General features: G+C 37.2%; 1 protein-coding gene across 3 annotated transcripts in view; it reads left to right on the forward strand.

The window, feature by feature from the left end:
• Positions 1–12,753, forward strand: part of RC3H1 (ring finger and CCCH-type domains 1) — a 68,874-nt gene extending 56,121 nt beyond the window's left edge. For all 3 annotated transcript variants that reach the window (XM_026669174.2, XM_087960912.1, XM_087960911.1), the window contains exons 18-20: positions 1,277–1,447; positions 1,988–2,094; positions 5,381–12,753. In XM_026669174.2, coding sequence (XP_026524959.1) covers positions 1,277–1,447; positions 1,988–2,094; positions 5,381–5,531 — 429 coding nt within the window. In that variant the 3' untranslated portion in view covers positions 5,532–12,753. The remainder of the gene's footprint in view (positions 1–1,276; positions 1,448–1,987; positions 2,095–5,380) is intronic.
• The last annotated feature ends 2,875 nt before the right edge of the window (positions 12,754–15,628 follow it).

Consider the following 15,628-nt stretch of genomic DNA (forward strand, 5'->3'; position numbering starts at 1 on the left):
CTGATTATTTGTTCGTTGTTACCTATGAGTCTCGTATAGTCCATACTCCTTCTAAGTTTAACTTCTCCACTCTCTCACACTCTCTTTCTGTCCTTTTCACTTCTCTCGTTAATCTCAGGGCTGACGAAAACACCCGCCTTTCTCTCCGCCACTCCCCACAGGTTTTCCCCACCACACGCCACCCTCACCACCTCTTTCACTGTCTTGATGCCTCCTCCGATCCTCTCTCAATCTGTCCCGGATCCCTCCATTCTTCTTCAGGCTCGGATCGACCTGCCATTACTCTGTTACTTTTGGCAAGTATCAGATCACAGGTTTCTCCTTTTGCCTCTTTTTGGTCTGGTGCCTTCCATTCTCCCACTCTCGCTTTCACACTCTTCCCCTCCAGCTTCATTGCACTTCTCTCTGTCACTCTAAACTTCAATTTTCTTCCGCTCTTTCGGTTTTTACTTCTATAAATCACAGCTCTTTCCTTTGAATCGCCACTAGGATTTTCGGGGTTACACCCCCGCCTCCCCCGGAGCTTCCTTATTTACCAAATCTTCTGTGATTTACTCACTTTGACTGTTCCACACACTGAAAATCTGGGAATTTCTCGCCAGTTAGAATGTCATTGTCTGTTGATAGAATCTTTTTTTCCTCGTCTGCTGTGGCTTGTCACGGCCTCGAGTCCGCCGTGTCAGAATGACATGACAGGACGCTTTTCACACCGGGTTAAAGAGGGATCCTTTAGTTGCGGTGGATGGTCGCATTCCACCTCGCTGTCCCTCCCCTCTGTTTCGCGGAGCTATCCGGGCTCTCCGTGCCTTCAAAGGGTCCCTAATCATGAAGAAATCAGAGTTTAAGGATGGAGATCGTCTTTTTCCCTCTGCACCGCCACACGAAGTCAGAAGATAAACTTTAATTCCATGTTGCAAAGCAGAGAAAATTGTTGTCTTTAATGGAAGCTCAATTATTCTAATATATCATTGATGAATTCATAAACTTCAAAAGAATTCCAAAATTCATCAGGAAATTCCCCTAAAATACAAAGTATGGTTTTATAAAACTTAGAAGTGTGCATACTTTACCCACCGATTTAAGCTGTCTTATGTGTTATAATTATGAGCATGTCTATAAGAGCAGTATAGAAAGTATAAATAAATCAGCCTCTTTTTTTTTATAAAGAAGAATGTTGAGCACTAGAAGCCAAGCAATATTCCTGCATTTTGGCCTGATTCCCATGTCTGCATGGTATATTTTGTGTGCTCAGTTGTGCTTGGCTTTGTGCATTTAGGCAGTTAGTAACAGGCTGCTGTTGCAGAGGGAAGCGACCCCTTTGGCAGGCCAACCACAGCCCCCACCACCACCTCCTAAGTGGCCTGGAATGATCTCAAGTGAACAGCTGAGCTTGGAGCTGCACCAGGTGGAGAGGGAAATCGGGAAGAGAACCCGGGAACTAAGCATGGTGAGTGTTTTGTAAGCTGGGCAGAGAAGCTGCTGCTGCTGCTGCTGCTGCTCCTGCTGTTTGGTGAGTTGCGGTGTTAACTGCTCTCACAGTTTCTGAACAAGAGTCATTTATTTTGAATATTCGGAGCTGGTAGCTTATAATTTTTTTGTTTTTCTACAAATTTAATTTTGCAAGCTACCATAGTTGAATGTTGGCACACACTCAAATTTACAGCAAATAATCAATCCTCTTAAGCATCTGAAGCACACTATGTTACAATCTGTACACAATACTTTTGAAATGGCATTTGAAAAGGGGACACTGGTTTTTCCAGCCCATGGTGATAGACTTCCTTGGTCTCTGCTGCTTGCACATGTGTTGGAAAGCTTTCTAGTCTAATAAAATAAAACAGCTTGGTCTAGGATTATGTTCCTTTGTTTGTAGCTTTCGTGTGAGTATGGATGTAGAGCTTGGCTTGTTGCTTCACAATTTCTTCCCACTCATAAAGCAAACTTACAAGTACATTGTGAACCATGGATTTGTCTTTCCTTTCCCAAGGAGACCCAGTCTTCATTGGATGTGAAAAACAAAGCAAATGCTAGTAAACAGACTGAAAATGGACAGCAAGGCAAAATACCACCTGAAGATCTTTCTCTAGCATTCAGGTAATAGTATTATTTTTATTGGTAATTTAATTCAAACTTAAGTATTACATTGGGTACAGCTATTTTAATTTTATGTATTGACATTGTTTTATTTTATCAGCCAGTGTTTAAAATTCTTTCAGTGTTTTCCAAATGGCAGTAGTCAGGATATACAGCGCATGCCTGACATTTCTCAATAGGCGTTTCTTTCAGTGATAGTGCTGGTTTCTTCCAAAGACATTCTCCAAATTGGTGCTGGTAGTTAACCAGCACAGCAACCTTAGAATATTACTGTCTTTAGTACTTTTGACAGTGCAATCATCTAGAACTGGCTTAACCTTCACAGAATTTCTAGATTGAGCCAAAATAACTTGATACACAGCAGAACATGCTCATTGTGCCAAGTTTGATAAACTCTGCTATTGTAATGGTGGGAAGGCAACTTTAAAAAAGAATTTCTTAAGGTAACAATGTGTCAAAGATATATCAATCAGTCAATCTTTATTTCAGTCACACTCCAGCAAATAAAAGCATGAAAACAATAATAGGAAAAAATAAAAATAAATGGCAAGCAGAATAATATATTGTGATTGGTTGTGGATTAACAATGAGCAATTAGTTTGTCCAATTTTACATATAGCACAGCAGAATTTGGCTACATTCAGATAAACTACTTCATACTGATCTGATAACAGTATTTGCCTGAAAAAAAATCAGCATTTCCTAGATATATTATCAGGTAAGATTTTATAAATTTAGCCTGTGAGTTTTTATAAAAGATGCAGTATAGCAGGATGTGAGTTATAGTTTGAATGGCCCATTGTCCCCAGGGGCAGAGTCTCAGCTCATATGATAGTTTTTTGTATCAGACCTCCAAAACTGCTATGGGAAGCACATTACAGCATGCTAAGGTTAATGGCATTCAGGTTTTTGGGATGGTTATTTGATATAAATATCTAACTGCTTTAAATAGGGCAGTTTGACTGCTCAGAAAACATTCTTGGAAAGAGCAGTCAGATCTTGTTGGATTTCCAGATCTTTAATAGGTTGTTTAAGTGCACTAAGTGCACACTCATACCCCATCGGTCAAAGATATATATATATATTAGATTACCTTTCCCAATTATTGCTTCTGTTCATGCTTATTAGCATAATGTGCTAGAGACAGGGTTCTAATAAATTATCCTACTTATACTTGTGGAATGGCCCAAATGGTGATAGGAATGTCCAAGTACTGTAGGTGCAACTTTCTGTGGTTAATGAATGTGAATTTAAACAAGGAAACCCACAAACTGCAAGCAGATCCCTTTAAAAATATATCTTCTACCTATAGATCAACTCAGTTTTGATGGTTTATTATTCTCCAGACAGATTATTTCAGGGTCCAAACAACCAATCCTCTTTCTACACTTCAGTTCAGCATTCAATACCATCATTCCAGACATTCTTCTAACCAGGGGTGGGATCCTACCGGCATAACAACCGGTCCAGCGAGTGCACGCTGTGCGCAGGTGCACAGTACTTGTAAATCAACTTCTGCAAGCAATAACCTTCTCCTGCTGACATGCGGCACTCAGCTGTGCTGCGCAAAGTAACTAAGGTTGCTTTAGCAGGGAATAAAGGACAGCCTAGAGCCCAGGTGGGTGAGTGGCTCCAACTGAAGAAAAGAAGATCTTTGGACCGAACCGGTTAGGTGTCAGCTGCTCTTCGGAGCTACCAGTTCTATAGAACCGGGCCAAACCGGTAGAATCCCACCCCTGCTTCTAACTAAACTAAACCAGCTAGCGGAACCTGAACACACTTGTAAGTAGATCATAAGCTTCCTAACAGACAGGAAACAGCAGGTGAAGCTAGGCAGAATCACATCTGATACCTGTACAATTAGCACACACACACACCCCAAGGCTGTGTGCTTTCTCCACTTCTCCTTATATACCAATGACTGCATCTCAAATGATCCATCTGTTAAAATACTGAAGTTTGCAGATGATACAACAGTGATAGTTCTCATTTGAGAAAACAACAAATCTGCATACAGATGGGAAGTTGTACAACTTGCCTCGTGGTGTGACTGGAACAGTCTGGAACTGAACACACTCAAAACAGTAGAAATGGTGGTAGATTTTAGGAGAAACCCTCCCATACTATCACCTCTTACAGTACTAGACAACACTGTATCAACAGTAGAGACCTTCAATTTTCTAGGTTCTATCATATCACAAGACCTAAAATGGACACCTAACATCAAAAACGTCATCAAAAAAACACAACAAAGAATGTTCTTTCTGCACCAATTCAGAAAGCTCAAACCGCCCAAGGAGCTGCTGATTCAGTTCTACAGAGTATTAAGTCTGTCATCTGCACCTCTTTTAACTGTCTGGCTTGGTTCTGCAACCCAATAGGATAGACACAGACTTCAGAGAGTAATTAGGACTGCAGAAAAAAACAATTACCGCCAATCTGTCTTCCATTGAGGACCTGTATACTGCACGAGTCAAAAAGAGGGTTGTGAAAATGTTTACAGATCCATCACATCCTGGACATAAACTGTTTCAATTCCTACCCTCAAAAGGATGCTACAGAGCACCGCACACCAGAACAACTAGACACAAGGAGAGTTTTTTCCCCGAATACCATCGCTGCTAAACAGATAATTCCCTCAACACTTAACTATTTACAAAGTCTGCGTTTCTATTACTATTAATCTTCTCATTACTCCTTATCACCCATCCCCTCCCACTTGTGACTGTATGACTCTAACTTTGTTGCTTGTATCCTTACAATTTATATTGACTTTCCTAGTATGATTTGATTACTTATTGTACCCTGTGACATTAAGTGTTGTACCTTATGATTCTTGACGAATGTATTTTTTCTTTTATGTCCACTTAAACATTTGCACCAAGACAAATTCCTTGTGTGTCCAATCACACTTGGCCAATAAAGAATTCTATTCTATTCTAACCAGGCCTGGAGGAAAAATTAGAAATTGGAGATTAGCAGTTTAGAATTAATCTGAAGATGGAGATAATAGACTGAGTGAATAAATCATAGGCAGGTATTATGAGCATTAGATTATTCCTGGCAGAATGAAGAAATAACGTAATTTTTTTAAAAATAGCACTGATAGAGAGTAATTTTTGTTTAGGATTTAGTGTCATACTGATTCTGCTACATACTAATTCAGAGGGCCATCTGAAATAGCTTAATTATATCCAATGTCTTTTCTCAATGTTAACCTTTTCTCTTTTTTTTCCTCCATCCCTTCATTTTTTCTTTTCTTTTTTTGACACTTATTACTCAACAGTGATCTTCCAAATGGATCTGCCCCAACTCAAGAAATTATAGGCCTTCTGTCAAACAAAACTACAGCTCTGAACTTGTCAGAGGACACCGACGTAGGAGCAGGTGACCAAGATACCCAGAGAACCGGAGCAACGCCCACCTCTGCTCCTTGAAAGAATAAGGCTATCCCTCCACTTCTGTCGGGGGTCACCTTTTCCCATCCTTGGATTGATGAAAGACGCTAAGCAAAAGTCTTCAACAATAGCAAGTCTGAGACAATGTGCACAACACCACTACTAGGAACAAACCCTGCACATAGTTCACATTAACACATTTTTTAATTAAAAAAATGAAAATTAGCAGTATCTGCAAACAACTCAAATTAAATTTGTTTTTGTTCTGTGAATGAACTTTATTTTAATAACTTTGGATGCCTTGAATGCCAGGGCTTTAAAAAAACAGATATTATATATATATATATATATGTACACACACACAGAGACACACAGACACAGACACACATTTTACACACAGAGACATACGTACTTTGTTTGATTAATTGTATGATCTAATGGGATAGGCTTTCTGTTTTATTTTGGTATTGTTACATACCCAGTGTATCATTAACTTTTCTAAATGTTGTTCATTTCCCCCCCCTCCCCAAGAATAAGCTCATTCACCATTTCTTTTTGTGGTTTTTAAAAATAAAAGGAGTTGAGATGGAGGAGAAAACTCTATAAATTGTCCCAAATCTGTACCTCTCTTACAGATACTATCATAACTTTTTGTTAATTTAAGATTTTGAAGGATTTTCCATTGCATTAGAAATCAAACATTTTATTGGACACTGAAAGCTTCAAGGAGTAGCAATAGTTATTCCATTTTAAAACTAAATGGAAATGTGCTGCCCTGCATTGATAATAAACTGGCTAAGAAGCATTGATCATGGCATTTGTAACATAGAGCAAAATTATTTCATTTGCATAAGTAAGCTTAATAAACCTGCCTCAGAACTGGATTAAAGCAGAATCTAGAAACTAGTATAAAATGACTTCAGATGAGATAAAGGTGCAAAGATTAGTGTATTATTAGTGTATGAGTCTTCAGCTTCTTTTCTTCCTTTGAACTACAATTTCTGTATCATCCTATATCCTTGAGGGAGGCAGGTACATGGATGATTTTCTGATGCAAGATAATTTTGGAGTCTGCCTGAGATGCAAGATGATAAATTCTATTTTATACATGATGGGAAACAAAAAATTGGATGTAACAATATTCTCCTTCCTGCTTATTTTGCATCCAAAGCTAGTAATACCATGATTGGTCAGCATTATCTTTCATGGCAAAACTGAATCTTTGAAACTCAAGAGTTTTGAGTTTAACAAAACAATGATTCTGAAAAAATTAAATCATGTTAATTTCAGCAAGTCCATTACAGAAGCAGCAACCTTTCATGTATGGATGAAATGAAAAGACTTCCTAGCTCTGCAGTATTAGTTCAGTTATCACATTTCTTAAAATGCACAGAAGTGTTCATATACACACTGCGTGTAAAATTGACTTTTGTCCTCCTCTCTCCATTTTACTTGCATTAAGTAAGGTGCATATGTGAAAAATCTGGAAGAAAATTCTTGCATCCTTTCTCTGTAAATTACATTTTTACATTTCAAAATGCACTGGCTATGTAATAAATTGCTTTGGTTGGGTAAAAGCAAATGTTTATTAACCTTGTTCTAGATTACTTTTCTTCCCTTAAAATCCATTGAGGTTAAAACATCCTTTTATATCCATTTTATTCTTAAACAAAATATGTTGTGAGCATACAGGCCCCCTGTTGCCTACCAGTAGGAAGAGTCAAAATAGAGACATTTGCAAGTACTGATTATTTAATATAGTTACCTAGTCAAGGTGTTGCATTTTTACATTATTTCACAATCTGGCTGGCCAAAAAATTAATGTCCATATTGCCTTGGGATTTGAGCATTCATTTAAATAAAAAACTAAAATATGTACATGTGTGTATACACATTCATGTTTGTGTCTGTGTACATATGATATTTAAGGATATTTCCTCACATTTACTGCTATTTTATAGCATCCAGGACTTGGAAGCGTTCTGTGTGGTGTGTCTTTGTGTATGTATGTATGTGTATGTATATGTGTTCATATACGTACAAACACACACACATACACACTCACCCTCTCTTTTTTAAAAGATATTTTAATTCTCTTTTCTTTGATTTATTTAATTCTGTATCAAAAATCACTCTTGATATCATACAGAACTTTCTCTTCTTTTCATACTACAACTCAGTCTTTCACTTAGAAGAAAGTGGAAGAAAAACTTTGCTTTTCTTTAGGTTCTCACTTAATGTTCTTTATGTACTTTGTTATATCTTTCCTGTCTTTCTTTCTTAAGTAAACTAATGTCATGGCATAATTAAAGAAAGTTTGCTTATATAAATTATTTTTCTTGCCATGTCTACAATATAAGAAGACTTTTTAGTGAACCAGGCTCACTATTCCCAATATAAGGCCATTCTTAAATGTTTTCTCTTCCAAAAAAAATCCAACTTGGAATAACAGAAAAATTGGCTTCCATCTAGATATGCCAAGCAGACTTGTTTCCTATAGGACGTTTTCTAGCTAAAGAGAGGGAAGACTGAACATTTTTCATGCATTTAACTATATATATATCAGATATAAGTATGGAAGAGTTGGGATTGTAATGACAAAACCATCTCCTCTTAACATTAATCCATTCTTTAGACCATTTATAGCACGTCTGTGCCTCTAGATATTGTATATGCATAGGCCCATATTTTGTACACGTGCATATTCTTCATGTTGTACATATGATTATTTTACATATGTACATGTACATATGTTCATAAAGCACTAGGCAAAGAAGTGTGTGGAAGAAGTTATCATTGAGAAATCTCTGCTAAATGCTTTGAATCTAAGCTAACCTCTCATTATTTTCCTGTAGTTGTACTTTGTGCACAGTGCCCTATCTAGGTTAATGCCCTTTATACATAAGCAAATAGTTTCTGTTTAACCTTTGCAGAGCACTTTGATCTTGGCTTAGTTTGCTGTTTTCTTTTTTAGGATCTAGAGGATAACTTGAAGTGATGAGCATGTAAAGAACTGTCTGGCTTTCATACAGAACAATCTATAATACTGTATTCTCAGGTGTCTTTTTTTAAAAAGCTAGCTTTTTTAAGTCCATGTGTTAAAACCCCATAAAATTTCTATTAGGGAGCAGAATTCAGGTTGATGTGGAAACAATGACACTTTGGGCTTATATAGTCATCCACATGAACCTTAGCTTCACATTCTAGATTTTGATTTTTTGCAGGCCAGAAAAATATTTGCCTTCTGTCCATTAGAAAAGAGGAAACAAGCCAAATACATATGCATGGCTGTGTTATGATCATAGCTGAACTCTTAAATATCCTCCACTCTTCATTTAGACTGCTTGTGGAGCTAAAATACATTTTTCTGATAATTGTTGAATGAGATTCATGGTTATGATCAATCTTTTTTCTACAGAATATCAATATCACTGTCATCCAGCTGTGCTGTACATAATAAAGAGCAGTATGTTATTTTTTAAAACATATTTTAATTTAAACTTGGCTGGAATACACTGAATTGTATGAAATAGATTGTTCTTTATATTAGGATGCTATGGCATCATAAGCAAAACTTGTATTGTGTACTTAAATTTTTTAAAAAGTATTTGAAAGATACTAAAATATTTAGCCTCAAGCAAGTTTTATGAAGGATTTAAGTCATTGTTTTTAAATAAAGCAAAAGCCCAGGTTTCGGAATATCAATTCAGTAATACTTAATTCAGTGCATGCAACTCAGATTTACAGATTAAATGTGTTTGGCTAATTAGGACCTGCAAGATCCATTTGAACATTGCTTTTTCAATTTCTGCTTCTTGTCTTTACATCTCTCCTTTGTATGTTCCCATCATCATCCCTTTTTCATGCACCAGGTAACAGCATGTTGCCTCAAAATAGAGCATTCAGATGAATTTGAGTACCCATAACTTCTATGAAGTTGCATTTCCTTATGGTGTTATTACTCAGTGATGCATAAATGTGGTATTGCCCCTACTTGTAGGCAAATGAGGGGTCTGTATAAATATGGAAAATACCCTATTCACTTAAGGAGAGCCAAAGACTTGTGCTTTACTCTTGGTTTGATTGTTGTTGTTTTTTCTTTCTTTCTATTTTCTTCTAACCATTTTACTACAATAGCCTGTTTGGATTGCAAATCTTTTATGTTTTCAAACCTTAACAATGGTAAATAGATATAAAAATTCTTGACTGTCAAGTCTTACAAAATGCATTCTATGGTGATGACTTATTAGCTCAATTCAGAAGTGCTATGTTAAGCATCATTACATTTGCAGTCATTACACCTTAATTACCTTTTAAAAAGATGTGTGAATGTTATCCCAAACACACTTAGATTTATAATGTACAAAAAGTCTTTTTAGAAGAAACATTGTTTATTTTCACTGTTCCTGCTTGAAATTTTCTGTTGAACTGTACTAGAAGTAAGTATGCGGAAACTTGAAAGAAACTGGAGAGAGATTCTGAAACAGTACCATCAGTCTAATATGTTTGCATAGTCAAGTTAAGTAAATTGTTTCTTTACATTTGACTGTGGAAAATAAGTTTCACTGTTGGTTGAAAACACAACAAATAGTAACCTATTGTCTGCTTTTCCAAACCTACACAGAAATCTCCCTGGATAGGAATCACAAAACACATCCACCATCTCAGCAACATAATGTAATCAAAAAGCATTCTTGTTTCCTAATTCTGTCCACTTAGTAAGCATAAACTTTATTAAAGCAAATAGTCCCAGAAAGAGCCTCCTCCAGTTATACTTCCTGTTTCCAGTTGAAAAACTGAGTTGGAAGTCATGCAGTTGCCTACTTCTTATCCATCTCAAAATACTAAGAAGGATGGGCAGAAACCTCTTCAGATTATGACAAATCCTATATCCAGATAAGCTATTTACTTTGTGTGTTTTGCTATCACCTTGTGACATCATTTACTAGTATGAGTGAGAATTTTAATAGATTTTCTTTAAAAATTCTCACTAATACTATTGTCAGTAACATGGATTCATACTACATATCCAGTCTCTGAACTGATTTGGCTGGAAAGGACAAACAGGGAAGCACTTGAAGATGCCATCAATATTTGACCAAAAAAATAACCCTAAGCTGTAATTTGTGACTAGAATGAGCCACTGTGAACACTGAGCATTTATGTTTCCCCTAGATTAGCTAAAAGTTCACAATATTTTTTTTTAGATTTAGTACAAATTACTATGTCATCTAAATCTAGATAAAATGTTTGTATTAATTTCAAAATAATTCATATAGTTGATTTGTTTCAAACAGTGGTTAAGATGAAGCATGGTTTAACCACTTAACCACCTAATCAGACAATATGGTGAATCAAATGCAGAAGTAATCATATTTCATGCCCAGAAAAGAAATGAAAGGCATTTAATGAAAACACAGTTGAAGTTCATTCTCATAGCACTAAATCATGGTTTCACTGGAGTTCTCTTGTCCAGACCCCCTATTTCAGTGTGGTACATATCACAAGTAAATAACACATAATTGTTTCATCATAATACAATAAAAAACAGCAGTTATAAGGGTGCAGATTGCCTTAGCCTACACCTCTTCCTGTTTCATGAAATAATTATGATGCAATTATGTGACATGAATAAGAAGTACTTACATCTTTTTGTGAAGCATGATTTTTTTTTTTTTGCTACAGAACAAATATCACCCCAAAATTATAACAGTCTTGATTAAGTGCCATTTGAAGTTTTTTGCACACAAAACAGTAGCTCCATATTTTCTAAGAACTGTTGTGCAAAATTCAGATATTAGAAAGTGTCTGTTTTTCATCAAAACAGCCCAGAGATTGGTATCTGTGTCACAAGAGTAAATTGATAAGGCTATGTAGGTAGGCTCAGCATAACACCAAGAAGTGCCATTCTCCTATTATAAAATTTGCAGTAAGATTTCTATGTTGTGTTGGATACAGTAATGAATACCCAAAATGAAATGTTATAGCCGAGACAATTACATTTTGACATCTGTATGAAATTTAAAATTTGGAACAGTGATCCTTCATTGTGTTGATAGTGTCTTGAATAGCTATAGTTACCATTCAGTGGCTGCAGAGCTTCTATTCTGGTATCAAATATTACTTGCCTGCATGTTACATATGGCTGCCTGATGCTTTTTTCACATATAAAAAAGTATCTTGTCTGAAGACATAACATACTGAAGGGAGGAATCTAAAAGAACACACCAAAGTGCATCCTTCTCTCTGAAAATTAAAAGTACTAGGTATGCTAATGTTAAATGTATACATATATATAAATTTTATAAAAACAAAATCCTGTGGCATATTGGTGTTTGCTGTAAACAAAATTTGTTTGCTTTTGTGTATGTTAAAAGTGACTTCAGGCACAATTGTAGTGGGAATGTCTTCCACACAAAACCCTCCAAAAGAGTGGGATGTGTGCAAGAAGACCACCTCTGTGCTCTCTTGTTGTTAATGTTAGTTTGTTGTAGCAGACAATACTCACAAGTCTTTGGCATCCAAAACCAGATTGTGTAACTGGATCAGAATCCCACAGCTGGATTTGCATAAGGCACTCTTTCCAAGTTAGCCATTCAAAGGGAGGGACAGAGGTGGAGAGCAGGAGGGCAGACCTAATGGAAATTGTCTGTTTGGCCAGCTGTCTTGGCAGCCCTCAGTTCTAATCCTGCACAACCCACTAAAGGGTTCCTCTGTTGTGAGTTTACAATTGCCTTGCAGTCTCTGCTTGCTATGTAAGCAGCCTTGTTGCTAACCATGAACCCTTTTCCTTGAAGGCAACTTTAGTTTTTTTGTTTTTTTAAATTAGTTTTCAAGGATTGGCAGTCAGCAATCTGGATTTTGCTCCTTATTTTTATTCAGCCAACTTGACATACATTATTCTCCCTCCTTCAAAACCTCCTGGTCATTTCCAGTTGTGGGATTTCTCTCTCTCTATGTGCATTCTTATGGTTTGGGGGGGGGGGTGTTAAGCCAAGTTTCCTTTGGTCTTTTTAGGATTGTACCAGTCTCCCCGAGACATTCTTAAGTCATTATCACCTTTTTGGGTGGAGTTCATTTTTTTTAATAACTTTTTTGACATTTTGGTGCATTTATGCTTGGGATAGAGCTCATGTAATTTACCAATCGTATTGATTGTATGTGATTGTGCCCTGCGGAGGTATATTTAACAAAAAAATAAATAAAAGAAAAAAAGAATTAGTCTAGGGTGATGCTGATGATAATAAAGATTCCAAGATACTAAGTAAAAGGTGTGGGTGATTTTTTTGAATTTGCTTACATGTATCTGTTACTTGGTATTACAAAATGTTTGTTCCTTTTCTCTGACCTTTGCCTTCCTTCTGCTTGGTATTTAATGTTGCTCTCAGTATATGTGTGCAATGGCTGTTCCAGATTCGGAAAGGTGCGCTCATGTGGTATGAGCATGGCTGGGCAAATGTGCCGTAGAGAGTGCAGGCAGGGAAGTGCTGGTGTGGAACATGCTACAGCATACAGGATCCCTGAGATCTTTTACTTCCCAGCTGGACTTCTCAGAGGAAAAAGTGGCAGAAGCAACTTTGAGAAGCGACTTGGAACCTTCCTTGCCAGCTTCCCTGCTGAGTTTGCTTATGGGAAACTGGCAGAAAAGGTTGCAAATAATGATTACATGACCACAGGCACTGCAGCCATTGTAAATTCAAGCCATTTACCAAGAACCAGATTGCAATCTCATGACCATAGGGGTACTGAGCCAGTCAGAATTTAAAGCACCGTACCACTTATTTCGCACCATCAAACTTTGAATGTTGCTGAGTGAGTAGTTCTACTTACACTCCTTTCCTGAAAAAAACAGGTTTTTCACTAGAACAGGTAAAAATAATAGGTTTTATAGCTTTTTACTTGTTTTACACTTAGTGTAACCAATATTGTTAGGTTGAGAGCCACTACTACGAGTTTTAAAGCAGGAAAGAACAACTAAGGGGAAAGGAGAGCAAAATTTGACTTTAAAACAGTTACTGTGATCGATGATAAAATGTTTTTTGGAACTGCCTCGGGCTCTTAGCCGCTATATGTAGTTTCAAAGCTCATATGAACTGTGGGTATACAAAAGAAAAACAATTCTAATCTTTCACTTTTTGGTATTGATTTTAGATTGACTGTAGATAACCAACAGATAGAAGTTGAATAGGGTTAGACTTTGGGCAATGTACAACAGGGTAAAAACAAACCAAAATACACAATAACAATAATTTAAAAAGATAAAAACATGCTTGGAAAAGCCCCACATGCCAGTCAAGCTGGAACCAAAAGCTCATAGAAACAAATCTTTATAGAGTCTTTTCTGAGTGTTTTCTGAGACTCTGGATATCATTCCATAATATAGGTAATCCTGTAGGAAAGGCTGGCAGTTTTGTCAAAGTCCCATGAGCTGTGCAAGAAGATATTCTGCCCAGAGTTTACTGTGGCAAAGTATTACCTATAATAATTCATGGTAATGTGAAGCCTGTATGGTAAACAGTGATGGGCCAGACAGTCTGGCACTCAAATTCTGGATTAATTGAAACTTCCAATTATTCTCCAAAGGCTGCCCCTCATAGAGCACCCTCCAGTAGTTCAACCATGTACTAAGCCAGGGGTGTCAAACTCATGACCCACGGGCCGGATGTGTCACATACTGGTCACCCCTACCCCCAGTTTAGTGAAGGGGAAAAAAGTTGTGATACATCACATGATGTTTGACACCCCTGTGCTAAGCAGATGGGTTGCTGTCATCAGGGCCTCCTGATTCAGGTAGGACAATTGGCATGCCAGTTAATGCTGGACAAAAAGTTTTCTGGCTATGGCTTCTACCTGTTTAAGCAAGTTGCAGATGACATTTGGGGAATAGCACAGCTTTTATTTTTGGAGAGCCCTGATGTTTATTGACTTAAAAACAACTTGATCTTGGAAGTATTTCATTTGAGCCTATTTTATCCATCCAGATACTAACAGCCTCTATACATTTTCAGGCAGTCCATAACTTCTCCAGCTCAGCCTGGGTGTTGGTGCAACTTTGTGTATGATTACTGTACTTGAGGTCCTTCCCTCAGACCAATGAATAATCTCATCCGGAAGCTCCATATAGGTACTAAATAACATGAGAGTATCGAGCAGTACAATATCTCATGTTGGGAACATTTTCCTATGAGTACTAATCAAAACTGCTTACTGGGTTGAAGTGGAACTACATAGAATCATTGCATTGGAATGGACCTTAGAGGCCATCTTGTTCAACCCTCTATTTAGTGCAGGATCCACAGCATCTTTGAGAAACTACCATGCAGCTTTTGAAGAGTCTAACAACACATGGTGTGATAGCTGGCCTACAATTGGTACAAGTCAAACCTAAACCCATTTCCTTGGAGTTTTAACCAACTGATCCTGTACCTGTTAAAACACTCTTGAACCTTAAATAAAAATCCACTCCCTTTTTGGTGTGACAACCCTTCACATATTGTAAAATTGCTTTTCTATTTCCTATTACTACTTTTGTAGGCTAAATAAATCCACATCCTCTCTCATTATAAGCACAGATTCAACATATGTCCACCTGTGTGTTGTGACCAACATTGCCCATGTTTACCTTCTCACATGACATGGAGATTACATAATCTAAAAGCAGAAGCCTTGGGAACTCCTCAGCATTGGCCCTGTGATGATATCCCAAGAGCTTGTGAACAGTCCAACAGTAGGAGAGCAACATTCCAAAATGTCATGGAAGGGCTTCTATACCGTTTCCTGAAATATCCCTTAACCTTGACTATGGTTTGAAGCATCATCATAGTTGCTTTCCTCATGCAGTTCTTTCCAATGCAAAAGTTTGTGAAAACCAATTTCAGATGTTCCTCTTCCCATTTTCCGGTAATTGGTAAGGTAACTATGAGAAAGAGGAGGGGAGGATATGCAGTGATTGGGGTTCTCCTGTATGTCTCTCTCCTTTTAATAGTTACCTGTATCATCCTGAAGCTTCCCAGGAATGTAGTGTATCCTTCACTGAGCAGCATTATGTGATAGTTATGCCAAGAGATAGAAGGATGTAGAAAACATCAAAGATGGTTGCAAGAGGGACACTTTAAGTTGGCCAAGAGCTCTGGCAA

The sequence above is a fragment of the Notechis scutatus genome, chromosome 3 (assembly GCF_049901735.1).
Source record: "Notechis scutatus isolate UNSWTSFEM ecotype Mainland chromosome 3, rNotScu1.2, whole genome shotgun sequence".
Lineage (NCBI taxonomy): Eukaryota > Metazoa > Chordata > Lepidosauria > Squamata > Elapidae > Notechis > Notechis scutatus.